A 21,303-nucleotide genomic window follows, 5' to 3' on the forward strand; every position below is an offset into this window, starting at 1 on the left:
TCATTTTTACAAAGTAGGAAAGATCTACTTTAATTCGGCTGGAATATATTCTCACTTTTCACGTTAAGGATTCTTCCATTGTCTTCATTCTTCCGTAAATCATCAACCTCCTTCAATTTAAGTTCTTTGTCAAGATCGGAAGAGCCAAGAAAATTATTGTCGTAATGCAGATCACTCTTCCTTAGCCTAGTAGATTCATCGTTGTCCTCTAGCTTGTACGCAGGCTTGGCGCTACAAGTTCTGCCATGTCTTTTTAGGCTCTCTCTCCGCGTAAACGACTTGCTACATCGAACACAACTTATCATATTGCGCAGTGGATTTTTAACACAGTCATTCTTCTCGTGTTGTCTTTTATTCTTTCTCAAGATAAACTCTTTACTGCAAAACTTACACCTATGTTCTTTCGATACAGCGTCAGATCCCAAATCAGAATTCATATTAGTTACTGAGACTAATGCCAGATACCAATTGAGTGTTTTAAATTAGATCCAATACTTAAATAGACATTTTTTCATATTTCATCAGCGAGAATTAATATATCTCATGCAAAAGTACTTTATGCATGTAGTTCTGCTTTTCAACAACAGATGTCGCCACATGTTGCTTGCAGGTAAATAATATTTAGTTCTTTTATGCGGGATGCGGGATGCTCACTAACGATCGCAAAAGAAGGATGGCTTCGCTAGACTCCAAGGAAAAGGAAGTTCGTCTTGCATGTTGGTGCTCCACAGATGTCTCATGGCATAATATTAATTTGACTGTGTAATTATATGTGTTAATTCCACCTTATAAAAATATTGCAAGTTTTGATTTAGTAGCAGAAATTATCGAATTAAATGTAACTCCAAATAAAATGACATGTCTCATTAGACAAAAAAAATCCATGCAGAGAGCGGTTTCTCAGAATAGTCAGAAACACTTGAAGAAACCACAGGAATGATTGCAAGAACACGGGAAAACCCATCAAAATATTGACAAGAATAATCAGGAGCACACGGAGAAAACCATCAAAATATTGACAAGAATATTCAGGAGCACTCGGAGAAATCCATCAGATGTCTAGTTAGGTATAATCAGAAGCACCCGGAGAAAACCACCATAATATTGTCAAGAATAATCAGGAGCACACGGAGAAAACCACCATAATATTAACAATAATAATCGGAAGCGCACGGAGAAAACCACCATAATATCGACAAGAATAATCGGAAGCACACAGAGAAAACCACCACAAGTTTTCTTTGATATCATAAAAATACAGAAAAAAAATATTTACAAATAAAAATAAATTAATCAAAAATTTTAAATGACAAAAAAAAAATTAAAAAAAATAAACAGATTCTGCTAGCTTGTGAACTTCTCATTGTTGAGCAAAGATATAGTTCTAGTACAAGCCAGAATTTTATTTATTTTTTTTAATTTTTTTTTGTCATTTAAAATTTTTGATTAATTTATTTTTATTTTTAAATATTTTTTTTCTGTATTTTTATGATATCAAAGAAAACTTGTGGTGGTTTTCTCTGTGTGCTTCCTATTATTCTTGTCGATATTATGGTGGTTTTCTCCGTGCGCTTCCGATTATTATTGTTAATATTATGGTGGTTTTCTCCGTGTGCTCCTGATTATTCTTGACAATATTATGGTGGTTTTCTCCGGGTGCTTCTGATTATACCTAACTAGACATCTGATGGATTTCTCCGAGTGCTCCTGAATATTCTTGTCAATATTTTGATGGTTTTCTCCGTGTGCTCCTGATTATTCTTGTCAATATTTTGATGGGTTTTCCCGTGTTCTTGCAATCATTCCTGTGGTTTCTTCAAGTGTTTCTGACTATTCTGAGAAACCGCTCTCTGCATGGATTTTTTTTGTCTAATGAGACATGTCATTTTATTTGGAGTTACATTTAATTCGATAATTTCTGCTACTAAATCAAAACTTGCAATATTTTTATAAGGTGGAATTAACACATATAATTACACAGTCAAATTAATATTATGCCATGAGACATCTGTGGAGCACCAACATGCAAGACGAACTTCCTTTTCCTTGGAGTCTAGCGAAGCCATCCTTCTTTTGCGATCGTTAGTGAGCATCCCGCATCCCGCATAAAATAACTAAATATTATTTACCTGCAAGCAACATGTGGCGACATCTGTTGTTGAAAAGCAGAACTACATGCATAAAGTACTTTTGCATGAGATATATTAATTCTCGCTGATGAAATATGAAAAAATGTCTATTTAAGTATTGGATCTAATTTAAAACACTCAATTGGTATCTGGCATTAGTCTCAGTAACTAATATGAATTCTGATTTGGGATCTGACGCTGTATCGAAAGAACATAGGTGTAAGTTTTGCAGTAAAGAGTTTATCTTGAGAAAGAATAAAAGACAACACGAGAAGAATGACTGTGTTAAAAATCCACTGCGCAATATGATAAGTTGTGTTCGATGTAGCAAGTCGTTTACGCGGAGAGAGAGCCTAAAAAGACATGGCAGAACTTGTAGCGCCAAGCCTGCGTACAAGCTAGAGGACAACGATGAATCTACTAGGCTAAGGAAGAGTGATCTGCATTACGACAATAATTTTCTTGGCTCTTCCGATCTTGACAAAGAACTTAAATTGAAGGAGGTTGATGATTTACGGAAGAATGAAGACAATGGAAGAATCCTTAACGTGAAAAGTGAGAATATATTCCAGCCGAATTAAAGTAGATCTTTCCTACTTTGTAAAAATGATGGACTCCTAAAAAGGAAGCACGAAGACGATGAAGACACTTCAACATCATCATCATAGAATTATTACGGTAAATTGGGTGAAGACGATTCCTTCTACGGTGATTGTTACAGTGACTCTGAGGCTGTTGACAAAGACATAGACTATGATGAAGCACCTAAAGCTGCCAAGATCGAAGAATGTGGCGGTGTCCTGAGACCGAAACGGTGGAAACGACGTGATATATTAAATAAATCTGATCAAGCTTGTGATGATCACCGTCTCAAACATGAAAGTTACCCTGAGGTTGGTGGTAAAACGGAAGACACCAGAGATCATAATATTTATAAAGGTGCAAGGAAGATGGTGGTAGAAGAGATTGATTACACATCGTGGAAAGATCCAAACATATTGGTTGACCGGCTAAGACTTCTACATGGTTCGCTTTGTGCAGGAAACTATTCGTGCATCAAAGAAATATCCTTCATACTCAAGGAACTGAGGAATGCTGGCTACATACAATAATGGCTTGTTTTACTTGCATTTGTATAATGTAAAGCAATAAAATAAATAATTTAAATTATACGAATTTAATGTTTTTATTTCTTGTTTTCTTATTTCTAACTAAGACTTAGATCTCGTAAATTGTGCTTCCTTTTTGCCTTTTTTTTTTGTTGATGGAGCTTCCAAATGTGCTGCCTTTTCGATGATGGTGCTTCCAAATGTGCTGCCTTTTCGTTGTCGGTGCTTCCAAATGTGCTGCCTTTTCGTAGTCGGTGCTTCCAAATGTGCAGCCTTTTCGTTGTCGGTGCTTCCAAGTGTGCTGCCTTTTCGTTGTCGGTGCTGCCAAATGTGCTGCCTTTTCGTTGTTGGTGCTGCCAAATGTGCTGCCTTTTCGTAGTCGGTGCTTCCAAATGTGCTGTCTTTTCGTTGTCGGTGCTGCCAAATGTGCTGCCTTTTCGTTGTCGGTGCTGCCAAATGTGCTGCCTTTTCGTTATCGGTGCATGCCAAATGTGCTGCCTTTTCGTTGTCGGTGCTTCCAAATGTGCTGCCTTTTCGTTGTCGGTGCTTCCAAATGTGCTGCCTTTTCGTAGTCGGTGCTTCCAAATGTGCTGCCTTTTCGTTGTCGGTGCTGCCAAATGTGCTGCCTTTTCGTAGTCGGTGCTTCCAAATGTGCTGCCTTTTCGATGACGGTGCTTCCAAATGTGCTGTTTTTTCGTAGTCGGTGCTTCCTATTGTTTTTCCTTTTTTGAAGGTGCTTCCAAATGTGCTTCCTTTTTTTTTGATGGTGCTTCTATTTTTTTAATGTTGTTTTGACTCTAGTATTTTAGTAAATTGTTCTTGATTTGACTAGCGTATTATTCAAACCGGTTAATGTATATAAACGAGTCCTAGACAGCAGGACGCTCAGTTTGTTACTGTCGTCGACGGTGTACGGATCACCTAGTTTGTTTCTTCTGGTGCATAAGTCGCGTAATTGCCTGTTCTTGAGACTTCGATGGCATCTTTACCGACTTTAACGTCGTACTCGATGGAGGATGTACCATCGACTACGGGAATCATGACCTCGGCGCCGACGATGTTGTAGCAGATCCCGTTGGCAACGCCTCTGACAACACTGGAGGAGACTTCGATATGTGCTGTTCCACCATCAGCTGAAGTTACATCAGCATTGAATACTTCAATTAATGAAGAGCGTACTTCGCATCAGTGCAAATACTGTGGTGCATCATTTACTATCACCTCAAATGCTCGCAGACATGAAAGAAGCGGTTGTTCTATAATGTTCAAAGAATACAATTTGTGCAATAAGTGCAATAAACTATTTTCGCGTCTCGATAGTTTACATCGTCATTATAAAAAATGCACCGAGACGTATAATGAACATGGTTATTGATTTGACTCATGTGTTGTACCGGCTAATAAGACTATATATAAGTGCTATGAATTTCAGTCCGTTTCTGGCTGTGGTGATGAACGGATCGGATAGACATTTAAAGTCATGTAAAAGGCTTAGTCCGTACAATAAGAAGACTGTTTGAATCGAGGAATCCAAAAGGCTTTGGTAATTTGTCTGTGTTTTTTATGTACTTTAGTAGTGTAGTATGTATGTAATAAAAGTATTTTTTAAAAGAACTTGCTGTGTTTTTATTATCTCAAACCTGTCGCTTTTGTGGTATTTTTTTAAATTAAAGTTGTTTGGTATCGGTCAGGGGTCGAACCAAGGACGGGAATCGATCTAATCAATCATTACTTTAATGAGTGAATTATTTAATGAATTTTGAACTTTTTCCCGAATTTATAGCATTAGAATTACGGATTTTCAAGATGGCGTGTGTCACAGTAATAAATGATTACTGCACTGTAGCGGGTTAGAATAAAATTATCCAGATGGAAATGTACTCTATAATACGAGTACACACACAAGATGGCATACTCCAGCAGGTGGTAGCTCCTGGTAGCATCTACTGAACGTAAAATGTCGGGTCCGTGATGGTCGACAAGGACAAAGTCAAATTTCAAGGTCAAGGGCAAATTTCAAGGTCAAGGTCAAATTTCAAGGTCAAGGTCAAATTTCAAGGTCAAATTTCAAGGTCAAGGTCAAAGTTCAAGGTCAAGGTCAAATTTCAAGGTCAAATTTCAAAGTCAAGGTCAAATTTCAAGGTCAAGGTCAACGTTCAAGGTCAAGGTCAAAGTTCAAGGTCAAGGTCAAAGTTCAAGGTCAATGTTCAGTGTCAACAGTTGAGGACAATAGTATGGTGACCAGATAATTATACTACATGTTATCGGCACACTCTAGCAGACGAAAACAAGATGGTTGTCTCCAGCGGATGAAGACAAGATGGCGGACATGATGTCATACCAGTTGACGATATATACCTTGGTATTGTTGGTGGTAGATCAGTCTAGGTAGCTTTCATGGAGGAAGGATCGACCGTTTACTCTCGCCGGGAATCGAACCAAGGACGTACATCGATATAATCAAACAGAATTCAAATACGTTAATTTTTTGATGAATTTTGGAATTTTTTTCATTAAAATCGGATAATAAATAAAGATTTTCAAGATGGCGTCCAAATTTCAAGATGGCGTACATGACGTCATACTAGGTGACGATATATATGCTTTAAAAAAAGTGGTGGGAGTCAGTCTGTCTGCAGTCACCATTGAGGAAGGATCGGTCGCCATTTTTATTTTTTTTTGCACTCGTCGGGTTCGAACCGAGGACTCCGAGCTCCATGTCGTAAAAGTACATTTTTTATTAATAATTTATTAAAATTTTATTATTGGATTTTTTTTATAAATTTTAAAAAAATTTTCGTTAAAATCGGATAATAAATAAAAAAGTTAAAGATGGCGGCCGTAACGGAAATTGCAACGGTGACGTCATCATCCAATATGGCGGAAAATACATCGCCGGAATGTTCGAGAACACAATGACGTCATCCAAAATGGCGGATCCAAGATGGCTGCCGTGATCTACTTGTCCCGTTACGTTATGTCCCGTTACGCGGTGTCCCATTACGCTGTGTCTCGTTACGCTCATCCAAGATGGCCGCCGTGACGTCAGAGATGGGCGTGACATCAGAGATGTGGATCGGACACACAGCTCCACACCCAGAACCCAGTGCCAGTTCCATCATTCCTATACTACTGAAATCGTGTCACTATAAATTAAATGTTAAATAAGATAACTCGTAAATAATAAAATCTACTAATAATAATTTTTTTTTCATCCCAGGTTTAGTTTTGGTCACAATATGATTAAGTGAACAATTCACTACGTGAAACAACTATTAAGCTATGTAATCCTAGCCATGACATGATAGGCAATCACTAAACTAACACCATACTATAAAAATAAAAAATATATTGAATATATTTATGCCTTGCAATGACAGTAATTACGATAAACTATCTCAAGTTAAAAATATAGCAACAAGTTCATGGACAGAGATGGCGGGTATCAATTGCCATTGAGTAACGAAATGAAAAATGCAGAATCCACTCGTCGCCACAGTGCCTATTCGGCAAACAATTTTTCAAATACATATTGGAAGGGAAACAATTTCCTTTTTTGAAAAATTGCTGTAATCCCACAAAATCACATAAATGTATAAGTTACAATGTTCCAGCAACATCATTGAAACTTATAAAACAGCAATGTTCCTGCAACATCACAAACACATATGTATATACTGCAATATACATGCAGCATTATATACACGTATGTATTGCAATGTTCCTGCAACATCACAAACACATATGTACTGTAATAGTGATGCAGTATCGTATGCACGTGTGTATTGCAATGTTCCTCACGCTGGTGACGCCGTACACGAAGGAGCGGCGCGCCAGCGGGCCCGGCCCGTCCACCGTCTTGCCGTCGTCCTCGGGACCCCACGACGCGCTGTAGATGTCCACGTGGTCCGGGTTCAGCCCCAGCGCGCGCGCCTCCACGGCGTCGTTCACCGTGCCGTCCAGCATGCGCACCCCTGCGCCCACACACACACACCGGCGGTCAGCGGAGGGCGCTGCGGTGGCCCGTGATGTTGCGCCCCTCCGGAATAGCCGCGGTGAAAGGCGATTCATCCGACCGCATCACTACCCATGGCCCCTGCCAGTCCTGTGATAGCTAATATCATGGCCCCCACGAGGGTGGGGCTGGGTGGACCCCTGGGTCCTGGAGGGGGCCCGGCACCTGCCCTGTTTATTTTTAAATGTTTAACTATTATAATTTTTGTACAAACTAGAAAAAATCACATTGAATAATTTATGAATAAAGCTTAGTTTGGACTTATAAAATAGTAACCATAATTATACCCTGTATTTTCAGGTTAAATAACATTCTAAAAAGAGAAGAGATAATAAATAACCATGCTATTATTATGTAGCACCCGGGGCCCGGGGGAGGGGACCCCGTCTCCGATCCTGGGTCCAGGGCCAGTGATCGAATGTGGGGGCCATGGCTAATATTGTGACGTAGTCAGTGCTACAGCACTTCCTGCCGTTAATTTTGTTGACCTTTCTGGACTTCATTTATTTGCATTGCTTTGAATTTGAATATCCCCATATTGGTGAAAGAACAGTGAGTGTAATGCGCCCTTTATATATATATATATATATATTTAATTTTTGAAGGCTATGGCCGGAGGTGAGCCCACTACTCAATGCTAAGCCGAAAACAATTGATATGCCAATTAATTACGATTCTGAATTTTAAAAAAAATTAAATAAGCTTCGTAATTTTTGATATGTATAATTTTTTTTTTAAATCATTTAAAATCTATCCACCCTGCACCAAATTATTAGATACTGTGACTACTATTTTTTCTAAACCAATTTTGAATAACAATCCAAAATAAAATCAAACATATTATACTATTGGGAATAGAATCCTTTGAGCGACTTATGGAACAAAAATAATTGTACAGTAACTTTGATTATTCATACTGTAAAAATTTTACTATTCTAACTAGGCAAAGATTTTGGAAAATATGGCAATTTAAGCATCTAATATATGATTACAGGACAAAATTTTTAGCCTTATTCAAAGTATTGAATAATGAATATATTTATATTATCTTTTTATCTTCTAGAAAAGTAATATAAAAATTGCATTCATATTTTTTTTCCATTATACAATAACTTCGCTTTGAAGAGGGGAATGATGTAGTGTATAGACACGGTTCCAAATTCCGGTCCGTTCTAAAGTCCCTTTTTCTTTGGATATTGGATAGAGCTGTTACAGGACAAATAAGTGGTAGGCTCAGTAAATACACAACCACCACATGAAGAAGAAAGTATGTATTTTAAGATTGTTTTGTCTTCTGAGCGTGGTTTATCTAACGTAGTAGGGTACATATATACAAACCATATATTATTACGTTCCTTGAACTCTTCTAAATTAAACCTTTAGTTTTGTTGAATAACTAAAGGAAAAAATTCGACGGTCATTTCTTTCATAAAGTTGAAATTCATTTATACGAAAATGTCCCCAAAATATTAAACAACTTTTAATATTTTGGAGACTTTCGCAACAACTCTGTAAGTAAAATGTGAAGAAATATTCTTGGCTGCACTCAGTTGAACAGTTCACCAAAATGAAAAAAAAAAATATTTATTTTACATTTTATACAAAGTAATTTTTTGAAAATTTAAAATCAATTTTAAGCAGAAATTATAAAACCCCAACGATAAAAATTAAATAATTTAACAATTTAATGCCTGCACATTTATACACAAACTAATTTATTTAGTAAAATGTTTTTACAAATTTTCAAAACCTTAACACTTCTTGATTACTAGCCTGGCATAGCTAGCCAAAGGTTCATTTTCACTTAATCTATTATTTTTACCACGAATGTTTACCTACTTCGTCCATTTAATATTGTTATGTTAAGTAACCCATGCTGTAATTAATACTTTTTTCGCCAGCATCTACTATGTCTATGATAAGAGTTAAAATATAAATTAAATATTTTCACATGAAAAACTAGAAGTTAACACATCAATCAAGTGATTTTTCTGGCTATATTTATAAGTCATAATCATAACATTATATTTCCGAAGCTAAAATGAGCTTTTACTAAGAGAAAGTCAAGCTGGAATATTTTTAAGGTGGCAACTTTACCTGAGTGACCTTCAGTATCACATGTTATTTAAAATAAGATTTTAATATAGCTTAGGGTCACACGTAAAAATATATGACACAATAAATATCTACCACTTAAAATTGAATATTTCTTAATAATAACCTACCTGTTAAGTTGAAGTAATTCACATTCTCAAAGACTCTCGTAAACTTCCATGCTTCTGGGTATTTAGATTCACATCCTCAAACGATAGCAAATTATATAATGCAAATATTAAAATGCAGATAATCAACTATGCTCATTCCTTAGACATGTTGAATAAAAGCACGACGCCAAGTGAGAATTAAATCGTTTGATGAAAAAATTTTGCTCGATTAAATATCATATGCTACACAATAAGATATTGTTTCAAATTTATTTAGTACATATAATTTTCGAAGTTAGTAAATAGTTGAGTCTATCACTTCGACCATTTTTGCGCTTGGCTTATGAACGTTTTGGCACCCCAGCGCAACCAAGTTTTATCGGATATCCTAAACATTATTAATATTTTCCTGGAAGAATATTAGTTTTTCCAATTACATTAACCACCCGCTACGCTATGTACAATGACGTACGTCTATTCGCTTCGCTACAGCTTGACGTTGGGGGCGTTCATTCATTCCCACCCTACACTCTCCACCACTCTTTTGAGAGCAAATGGTTTTTTATCAGTTCGCTAGAGCGTTCGGGTACACAAGCATTTTCATGAATAAAATACAGCACACTCAGACTTATCTGAACACTTTTGGAACCAACCTTTGAATAATGCCACTGCCCGTAGCGCATGTAACCCAAAGCGAACAACAGGGTTAAAACCCTGTAAAGCTGGTAGCAAACCAAGAAAAGTAGTTACAATACTCAAAAGTCTTATTGACAGTTCTACATTTAGTATGCCTGTCTATTGAAATAATTTAATTTTAGTTTATGAAATTAGAGAAAGATTTGTCGTAAAAAAAATGTATTTCTATTTGTGACAACTTGACAGTTCTACGTGACTAAGGCATTTCTAAAATATCTAGGCCCATGTAAATGTTGAGTTTTGCATCTGGAGGCAGGATATTGAAAGAATATTTAAGCAGAACTTCTAAAAATGTTCAATTAAATATACACCAAACTGTAGTAAAATATTTCTTTGAAGTTATTATTACAATTTCCACAATAGTTGTGACAGGAAAGCAGAAAAAAATCTTTAAAACGGAGCTCCGATCCTTAAGGGGCTCAAAACATAATTTATTTTTGTACTCAGGACCCCACGTTCGAGTGCCCGCTAAACCGGTTGCCTTTATTGAGCACAGCCTGACAGAAAAGAGGATGGAATACACTGATGAAAATTTCAGTGCGCGCAGAAAGGCTCAGCACTGGCCCAAGCGGGAGAAAGGAAGAAAGAAAATTATTTATTAAAAACAAAATTCAAAAGGAAGCTTAAACGAGACACAGACATGAGGGATGAGTGGTAATTTCATGGACCCCTTTCGCTAACGATGTTCCGTTGTCGGTTCACTTTAAGCAACGATGTCTACCGGCTTTTATTCTGAAAGCAATTCGTACGTAGCTTTAATGCGTGTGTTCGGAGGAGAAATAAGAACTAAGGATGAAAAAGTTTATTATGAAGAGAAAATTCAAATCGTACAATAAGGTAGCCTACATAAAAAAGAAGAAAAAAAATATTATACATAAACCTAGTCCAAAATACGTTTTTCAGCAACGAGTATTAATTAGAAACACGAAAATAAATGAGCACGACTTAAATGAGTGGTCAAAATTTCTATTCCATTGAAAGATGTCTAAGCATAAAGAATTAATTTATTTTGGACAAATTGGACAGAGAATAAATGTTAAAAAATTTTACCCTCAAATTACGAAGCACGCTGTTTACAAATCATCCAGGGATCTTCGTTAATTTACGGCTATCTTCGTAAGTTACCGGGTAAAGGTTTCACTTGCATTGAGCATAAGTCCACAAGAATAATCTTGGTACACCACAAAAACATTCAAAACTTGTTAAGTCAAAAGCACAGACACCTTTCTTCCTTACACCTGCCTGTTTACACTTTTGACATCGGAGCATGGAACTAGGAAGTTGGAACGCGGCGTAATTTTTGCGAAGATTCAGCTATCTGAAATTACGAAAAACGATTCGTTTACTTCAGGTAAATTCTTCGTTAAAAAGTTCATAAATATATTGTATTTTCCAACAGTGTAGCTTAGATAGCTGCAATAATAAAATAGCGTTTTGTTAGAATTTCAAAACTTTTTACTTTTTTGATATATATTTTTAATTCTATGTTCTCGAAGTAAAAAGGTCATAATTACGACAAATAGACTTAATAAAAATTACGTAAAACTAGACTGTATGATAGTATAAGAGGTCGCAAATATTCGTGTTTACAATTGAACTTAAAAGACCTTGAAAACAAAGAATATTAACCTTACAATTGGTAGTATTTTTTTGATTCACGCATTCTTCAATAGAATTCAAAACAAATATTTCCGTTCGCTTTAGACACGTGTGACAGAATTTTTCACCTTCTATACCCTATAGGTTATCAAATTTGACAAGTTTCGAAAATAGGGCTTGATGTGTCTTTTTTACTGTCATTTTAAGCGGTTTGATAAAAAGATAACATATACAACAATATTTCTTGGATTAAAAGAATTTTTGGTTAATTTAAGAGTCACATATTGGTCAATAGTCTTAATAAACAAGTATTTGATATTTTTATAAGCATAATATGCGACTTATTGTATATGATTGTAATAAAATAAGATATTTTGATCATTTGACTCAAATGAGCTATTCTATTTGTGCCTCATCAAAACGCAATATCCGATTTTTTTTTTTGGCTATTTGGTTGCAATACGTTTAGACGTGATGAACACAATTCTCAGAACCCGTGCCCACAGAACGCAATCATGCTGAAAGCCAGATCAATCTATGTCAGCGCTGACACGCGGAAAACAGTGACGACTTTATCTCATCGGTCAGCTGGGAGAAATATTTCAATCCTGACCTCTTTGCGATTTTGCAGAGCATTTGGTGTAATATTTTAACTGGATCGTCATTTAATTACACGTTGTAAAGGTTTGTCAGAATTGTGAATATTAAGGGGGCGGTTAAATGTTAATTTTCTTTTCTTTTTTTTAAATTTTTATCTCATTGCTATTGTTCTCTGTTAATATATCTGTAAGCGTGAAATCTTCCTTTGCTGCGTATTTGAAAACTTATCTTCTATCTTGCAGTTTTAGTTGACACTAATATGGTGAAGCAATTTTTAACACTACACGAATTACCTAGAGTGGGAGCCAAAAGTGCTGACAGTTAGTGGCATTATTCTAATGACAACTTTTTATTCATGCGTGATAATACAAAAAAAAAGTAATTGCATTTGCTTTCTCAAGTATTCTCTCTATATGCTCCCATAGTTACAACTGGGTTCAGAGTGTTAATTTTATTAATAATGTTCACAGGCTTTCACGGCCATTGACTGAAGTAGCTTGGCTTCTGGGTTGTAGCCGTGTCCTTGTCGAATAATTCACCGACGTTTCGTTCGACATTGCAGTCGCCTGTCGACTGCAATGTCAACCGAAACGTCGGTGAATTATTCGACAAGGACACGGGTTCAACCCAGAAGGCAAGCTACTGTTAATTTTATTGAAAAAAAAAAAATATATTTTCTTTGTTATAGACTGTATAGATGCAATGAAGTTGAGATCTGGCGGGAGGGGCAGGGGCGGGAGCTCACCGCCTATGCTGGAGTTGTAGGCGACGCCGACGCCGCAGTAGCCGTTGGAAGCGACGGCGGCCACCTCTCCGGCGCAGCGCGTGCCGTGCTTGTTGTCGCCGTCGTCGCGCGGCGTGGGGTCGTCGTCGTTGTCGTTGATGTCGGTGCTGGCGAGCGGGTCCTGCGCACACACACACGCGCGCACACATTATCATTTTAACAAGTGTTATATTTTTTAATGAATTTTGGATTTATTTTCTGAATTTATAGCTTACAAATGAGAGAATTTCGAGATGGCGCCCATTGACAAGTGGCGGTCGACACAGTAATAAATGATTCCTGCACTCTAGCGGACAAACGTTAAACTAATATGGTGGTAGCGCACTCTAGCAGATGAAAACAAAATGGCCGCCATGACGTCATGCTCGCTGACGTAATATCTCCCTCGGGATTAGTGGTGGGAGGTCAGTCTGCCGGTGGCTTCCGTGGAGGAAGGATACAGCGCCATTTTTAATCGTTTGACCTCACCGGGTTTGAACCGAGAACCTTTTCAAAATTTATATTAAAATTTTATTATTAAAATTTTTTATGAATTTAAAAATGTACCTCGATTTTTCAGCAAAAAGAACGCATTTTCAAGATGGCGGCCTTAACGAAAAGTCTAACGTTTCAGAATACAAGATGGTGGGTGTAACGTTAGAAAGGATTTTTTTTAATTTTAATTCAATTGTAATTAAGTTTATTTTTTATTAATAAATTATATTTTTACTCTCACCGGGAAGCGAACCGAGGACCAAAATCGATTAAATAACTGAAAATTTGAAGTAAGAATTTTTTTTTTTTTTGGAATTTTTTGGTCGAAAATTAAATATTTATTTTTTACGGTCAAAATCAAGGTCAAGGTCAAAGCTACCCACCAAAGGCTTATTAAAGGCTTGCCCATGGGTAATTTAGCCTTAATGGGGAATTTTCAATTTTTCTAAGGCACATGTATTTTAAGGTTTTTCGTATTACAAATTTTAGAATTTTTGAGGAAAAAAACGGGAAATTTTCACTCAAAACAGGAATTTTTCCCTCTAAATAGAGAAATTTCTAGTTATTTTGAGGAATTTAGAGTTTTTTTATGTAATTTGATAACAAGATGGCTGCCGAGACGTCACAATCCAAGATGGAGTTCGGTACCTCACGCACCACACCCATGAAGCCAGTTTCCGGACAAGCTTTTATACACTACTGCTGTAAAACAATGTTTAGCGACTGGAGGGTTCAAATATTAGTACTGGTAATAATAAAATTGAACTGAACGAGCTTGGTTACTAGAAAAATGTGAATTAATATCTACACTCTAAATAACACTTGCACATCGGTAAAATTTTACTATAACATTGTCAAAATTGCTTCAAACCGATTTACATCGCAGTAATTTTATGTTATTGATTCCAAATGCAGTTAATTTGCAGTATTTTTTTATTGTTTCATGTAGAGAGGCATTTAATTTAATAATCATTTTTCTTAATGCACACGATAACTATCGAAAATGTAACTTTAATTTTTTCAATATAATTTGTAGTCAAAATTAATTGAAATCGTTTTTTGATGTGCAGAACATTTAGTCTGTGTTATTATTTACCTTTCATATTTAACTGGCCGGGTTCTGTTTACCTCGAATAAAAACTCGCTACCAAAGCGCAAACAGTGTAACTGCGTCTTCACGCAGTGTGTGGGGGCGGAGTTCTGCAGACTTCACAGACTCATCTTCGAATTATTCCGGCGATGATTCCGTCAGCGAGGAGTCGAAACCGAGTTCATACCAATTCGTGCGCGTGCGAGCGGGAGTTGACTGCGAACTAAAACTTTAACGACGCTGCGCTCTCGTTGTCGGCATCCAGGCTTCTCCGTGCGCTAGATTTGATGGTCCCCCCCCCCTCCCCCAACTGAGCCGAGTCACGGAGTCTCGAAGCTCCCGGCTTCGCGGTGTGAGTGGGCGTCATCCCCGCGAGCAGAAGCGAGGACAGTTCTCAGGAGGCTTTCACACCCAAGCAGTTAGCACGAAGCAACAGGTGAAACAAGCCCGTCTGACGTAACATTCAAGTTACGCACTTTTAAAATTATAATAAATAAATAATAAATATGCCATAAACGTCGCTTAAGAAAAAACTCCACCCTGTGTGACAAAAATCAAATTTTTCAGGAGAGCCTGATAACCTCATGCGCCATGTTGGAACTGAATGATAGCCGGTGTTAGAAAAAAAAAATACCATAAAAGGTGCTTATCCTGTTGGATTTTTTGGTGAAACACACCGTGAGAAAACGCTAAATGCATACGTTCCCATGGAGAAACAAAAGTTGGTTAGTTTTACTTTTTTCATGCAATTAATTAAAATTTATAAATTGAACGTTGTGTTTGGGTTTCTTTTTTTAGTAACGACCAGACATTCACTTGAAGCGTGCAGAGGAGAACATATTTTGCAAAGAAAATTTTGGTAACGTTAGCCCAGCGTTGTAAAATTTTTGATAATAATGCTTTAATACTCTCAAGGGCTCTCGTGTTTATGTAATAAAATGCAAACAACAGCTGCGCTTTGGTAATGAAGAGAAAATAACCTAGGGCTTGTTTCATAATTCGTTCCCTTCGACCATCCGAGGCCCCACCTTCAGACGCCACCATGTTGTTGCCCGCTGTTATGAGTAACACTACTATGGGTTACAGTACACTACTATGAGTTCCACTACACTGTAATGAGTTACAATACAGTATTATCAGTTACAGTACACTGTTGTGCAGCAGGTTAAACGTTAAAACCAAAATCGTATTAACCTGCCACATTCAATCTTGCGCTGGTGAAACTGACTCGAACTCGCAATTTTTTTAAATGTTTCTCTACGTACATGACTCTGGAGCAAAAAAAGTATAAATAATTGTTCGTCGTGCAGTGGAGGGGAAATTTCGCAATTCGCTCCGAGCGAACGCACTCCCGTTGCGGGAGAGAGAACTCCTCAATCAATCCGAAAGTCCATCAGCTGCCGCGATGTCTGAGGGGAAAAAAAAAGCTAGAAAACACAAAGCGATCCATCCGTGGCAAGAGCGAACTGTAGGTCCGTGTCAAAGGCTCGCAGTCACGTTTCGCGCGCGGCAGAACACTCTCTCTCTCCCCCCCCCCCCCCCTTATCATGACAAGCTCAAATACCATTCGCTGGAGGAGAAAGAGCACTATCGCAGCAGCGAGCCGTACCATTGAAGCCGGCATGAAGCACATTGAAGACCAGCACCGGACAGTTCTACGCTGACAGCATTGGCTAGCGGAAATGCGTGTCTCTACAGTGATGTTTTTATAGATCAACTGTTATACTTTGTATTTTACAAATTAAAGTCCTTGCTTTTGTTTGGCCTTGTGGGTTTTTAGTCAGGGGGTGGCAACGTGTGCACTATTACATACTCAACTGTCTGAAGCAGTTTTTTTTTTTGTTTTTTCACCTTCAGATAATTTTTGCGCCATATTGGTTAGGCGCCCAAAACGTTGGCTGATTGCATTTTGGAAACAGTGTGCAAAATTTGAAGCTCTCGGCGTACGGATTTAGGTAGGAGTAACTTCGAAATGTATAATCACGGTGCGGCCATCTGTGGCGGGTGGCGCGAACTAAAGTTCACAAAGCCAAAGGGAAACTTCAAAGTATAAAGTGTTAAGTAAACTATAACAATATGGGCAATAGGTATATTAATACAACATTTTTTTCGTCAAAAATCAGGTCCAAAGCCAAGGTTCAATATTTTCGCTCTGCAAATCGGATGATTCGATAGCCGATGTGGCTGCTCCGGCAACGAATTTAGCAGTGAGTGCGGAAACTACGAGTGAACCGCATCAAGGAGTGTAATTGAAAACACAAATTACGTATATTTAGCACGATTTGCATTGTTTTAATAATTCTACGTTAAATTTTGTTTCCGAGTTTCATATTATATATTATGTAGCCTATTTGCAACATAGAACACAGGAATTTTCTCTTTACCGAGGTAAGTTGTTACACATCACTGGCGAGTTCTGAAAGACTCGCGCACATTTTTTTTATTTATTATGAAAGTGACTGTTTAACGACGGAGATTATAATTAATACTTAGTAACCATTATCAGACGTTCTCAAGCACTATTTCCATAATGTTTCGGGAATAACAATATGGCGAAAACGAGGTAAAACATATTCGTATTTTTTTTACGCTAGCACACAGCACGGGATGCAAAGGAAATTATTTTTGCACTTCCTTTTTGTTTGTTGTACAAAATATTCTCCTTTTCTTGCCGTGCTGTGTACGAGCGTAAAAAATTGCGAATAATATGTTTTACTTTTTTTTATTTGAATAGCTTTATTACACAACTGTTGATATATTTTTTTTTTTTTGCGATGCGCTGATTGGGTTAGTTGAGCGCGTTCTCTGATTGGAGAGCTTATCGTAGCCTGCAGTTGTCAGGGCGAGAAAGTTTCCGACTAGATTTTGTGGGGGTACTGTTCGCTGGACTTCACCGTCATGACACTTTCACCTGTCCTTCAAAAAAAAAACTTATACAGAAAGGGTGGTGGATAATGAGAGGTAGGGGTTTCAGGAAATAGCCTCACTGCAACCGAACCGGTTAAAAGTCCCCATGCTACCTAGCGCATTCGCCGAATTCCCAACTGCCCGCGTGGGCTTTGTGTGACACGACCAGGGAGAAACGAAATAACGTCGTTTGTTCCTGGGGCGAACGTGAAAGTTGGTGTGTGTGGGGGGGGGGGGGGGAGGGAGGAAGGGTTTGTAAAATAAAGGAGTTCGCTTCGCTGCCCGAGCCACCCCTATCGCCATCGGGAAGCGCAGGTTTGCACACAGCTCACAGAGAATGGGTTATAATTCGACCGAGAAACTTTGGCTGCAGGGTTTATCACAAAACGAAATAAGCTCAAAACACATGCACGAATGGTATCAAGTGCGTCCTAACGTTTTTGAAGTTGTAGCTGAAGGGTTTTTTTAGAGTGAAATTTCTTTATTAAGGGGACTAAAATTTTTGGCGGTTACGAAAATTCCGATCGCACGAGGGTGGGGGAACCGGTAGAGGACGAGAGTGCGCGGCGACGCCACTCCAAAGCATGCACTAGCGGTCGAATAGCAAGACATCAAAGGGGGTGGGGATAGGTACGTAGTATAGCATGCTATATGCTAGTTGTAACAGCTGGAAGAGGAGATGGCAGGGGAGAGGTAGAAATCACGCAATGATGCTACGAAATTTTCGTAACGCTACTTGTGTTTATCTATTACTCAGTTTATTTTTTATGCGAGTTCATACCCTCATACTTATTATTCTCGATTATAATCTCTTGTTCAATAAAAAATGGTACTTATAATTTATCTCTATTTATATATAATATGTAAGAAGTTTCACTTTTGTCACGCGTGGACTTCACGCACATGCTTTCTTATTGGGAAAGTTTTAATGATGGCGCACTCAGCGTCTGGCTAATGTTTAGTTGAATAAATTTTTACAAACACCTCAATAATTGTCGCTGTCGTAAAATAATTTCATTGAAATAATTTGATGTAAAAACATGCCAGAATAATGTATAGAAAATAAAGGTGTTAACCCGACTAATAAAACTTACTTTTAAACCTTAAATCCTTGTAGTTTTTTGTAGACTGCATTTATTAATCTGGCCGTATCAAACAGAATCCGCTCTATGTTCGTTCATATGTATCTCACTATAGGTGCATGTGCATTTTCTTGCTGGCACTAAAATTTTGTTTATAACGGAACAAAATACCTACTGTATGTTGGGGACGCACCACAACGCCGAAATACCACAACGCCGAACGTACAATAACGCCGAAAACCATAATGCCGAATGCCAAATTGACTACAACGCTGACAGCTAGAAAACTTCTGTGTACCACAACGCCGAATTACCACAACGCCGAAATACATTAACCCCGAAAAATGTCATTGCAGAACTGCCACAAAGGTTAGGTTAGGTAAGGTTAGCACACAAATTCGTTCAGTTGTTTTTCATTTTGCTCCTATGGCCCACCCTCCCCGCAGCAACATTTTTCGGCGTTACTGTATTTTGGCATTGCGGTACACAGCAGTTTTCTAGTGTAGTGGAATTCATAGTAGTGTACTGTAACCCATAGTAGTGTTACTCATAACAGCGGGCAACAACATGGTGGCGTCTGAAGGTGGGGCCTCGGATGGTCGAAGGGAACGAATTATGAAACAAGCCCTAGGTTATTTTCTCTTCATTACCAAAGCGCAGCTGTTGTTTGCATTTTATTACATATACACGAGAGCCCTTGAGAGTATTAAAGCATTATTATCAAAAATTTTACAACGCTGGGCTAACGTTACCAAAATTTTCTTTGCAAAATATGTTCTCCTCTGCACGCTTCAAGTGAATGTCTGGTCGTTACTAAAAAAAGAAAACTGTTGAAGCTGTCAGCGTTGCGGTCAATTTGGCATTCGGCGTTATGGTATTCGGCGTTATTGTACGTTCGGCGTTGTGGTAACGACCCCTGTATGTTTCATGCACCTTGATAGACTTCAGCGCGTTATATTTTAGTACACACTATTATGTCTCGTGAACACTAGTCAGGGGGGTATCAGTGTTAGTGAAGCGGGATGATAAGTGCGATGCTCGCTGGTGCTTCTAGCGCGGTGTCGCCTCTAAGCGCAGGGCTATAGACTGGCGCACCTCTTCTCAACGTGCATAAGCCAACTATGAGATTTGAGCGGCAACCGTAACATTATATGGCAAAGAAGTGCTTTCGTGGATATGTAATAAGCGTTTCAAGTTTAATTTTTTTTTTCTGTAAACAGACGTTTTATCAATTTTCACAGTCCTTAAAATACAGTTTAGAAAAAATAACGGAAACAGAACTACTCATCGGCTTTCAGCGTATCCTTAAAATGATCTTCGTATACGGGTTCCAATCAGATATCTCAACAATTTCAATTAGATTGTTATCTTCTGAAGCGCTGCACACCGAATGTGTGCCGATGTAGGCCGGGGCCTTAAAGACGGAGACATGCAAAAGAAAAAAATAAAGGATTTAGGGGGTGTGGAGGAGAATGATCGGTAGGGTCTTTATGCAAAGAACCATCCAAGAATTCAGGTCCGAACTCGATGTCACTCAAAATGCCTGTCGCAAAAATCATAAGTGGAACATTGGATGGAAAAAAAAACTGACAACATTCTTTCTCCCCCATAGTACCATCAAGTAGCGAAGAGGCGCAGAAACATGTCTCACCCTGCGTTACAAGGAGGCGGGAGGATGGCTGGGCACACGTCAGCTCCTAACTCCTGTAGCCTGTTGCGGTATTGAGGGACAAAGAAAGGGCCCGGTTCCATCTGGAGTGTATCGGGAATGGCTGGAAGGATGGTATCGGGTTAGGGTGGAAAGGAGTGAGGGAGCAGGGGGTGAAAAGATTTTTATTCGCGTCTTGTGCGATCCCTCGCGGCATTACGAGTGCGACGTGAGCGTTTTATTCCGCCGGGGTGTTGTTCGACGAAGGAGGGGAGGGTAGGTGTCGGTGTGTTGGGGCGGAGGAAAGAAGAAGTTGGCGTGTGTGAGGGAGGCCGGGTTTGCGAAGGGGGGGGGGGGAGGTATCGCGGGGTATCAATACTCGGCCCACGGACACGACCTTAATTAGAAATCCAATCTCAGCAGACAACTTTCCCCAGGGGAGGAGTGGGAAGGGGGAGGAAACAATGGCGGCGCCCTGGGCGTGATGGTATTCCCAGTTCGCGGTCTTTCAACCTCCTTCCCCCCCTCCGGCGCTGAACCCAACTCGCCGACGCCACCCTGCACCTCGTCACGCCGCCCTCCCTGCGAGAGTCCTTCCCGTCGCACGATGTCTTACAGGGTCCTCCTCCTCTTAGCCCTGGAGCAGTATTTATCACCGGCGGCACCCTGCATCGCCTCTACCCCGGGAGGTGTTTAAGGCCGCGGTGTCCTTAATTATTTTGCTTCCACAATTTAGCGTTTTTTCTCATTATGTACTTAATAAAACTCTAACACTGACTGACTGACAGTCAACCACAGGTTAAACCGGTGGGTCTAGAAGCATGGGATTTTGCATAGGAGTTCCTTATACAATGAAGGTGAGCTTATTGAGCTATTTGACATTTCTTTCCCTGAAGTATGGAAGTTGGTCATTTTTAAAGTTAGAAAAATGACATTTGGTGTTTAGGCCTCTGTTTATAAATAAAT

At 38.7% G+C, this 21,303-nt stretch overlaps 1 protein-coding gene across 1 annotated transcript in view; it reads right to left on the minus strand.

The window, feature by feature from the left end:
• LOC134542276 (furin-like protease 2) overlaps positions 1–21,303 on the minus strand; it is a 562,458-nt gene that overhangs the window by 70,899 nt on the left and 470,256 nt on the right. Inside the window, exons 6-7 of the mRNA XM_063386419.1 lie at positions 13,098–13,257; positions 7,040–7,212 (exon numbers count right to left, since the gene is read on the minus strand). Of these exons, the coding sequence (XP_063242489.1) occupies positions 7,040–7,212; positions 13,098–13,257 (333 nt within the window). The remainder of the gene's footprint in view (positions 1–7,039; positions 7,213–13,097; positions 13,258–21,303) is intronic.

The sequence above is a fragment of the Bacillus rossius genome (assembly GCF_032445375.1).
Source record: "Bacillus rossius redtenbacheri isolate Brsri chromosome 4 unlocalized genomic scaffold, Brsri_v3 Brsri_v3_scf4_2, whole genome shotgun sequence".
NCBI lineage: Eukaryota > Metazoa > Arthropoda > Insecta > Phasmatodea > Bacillidae > Bacillus > Bacillus rossius.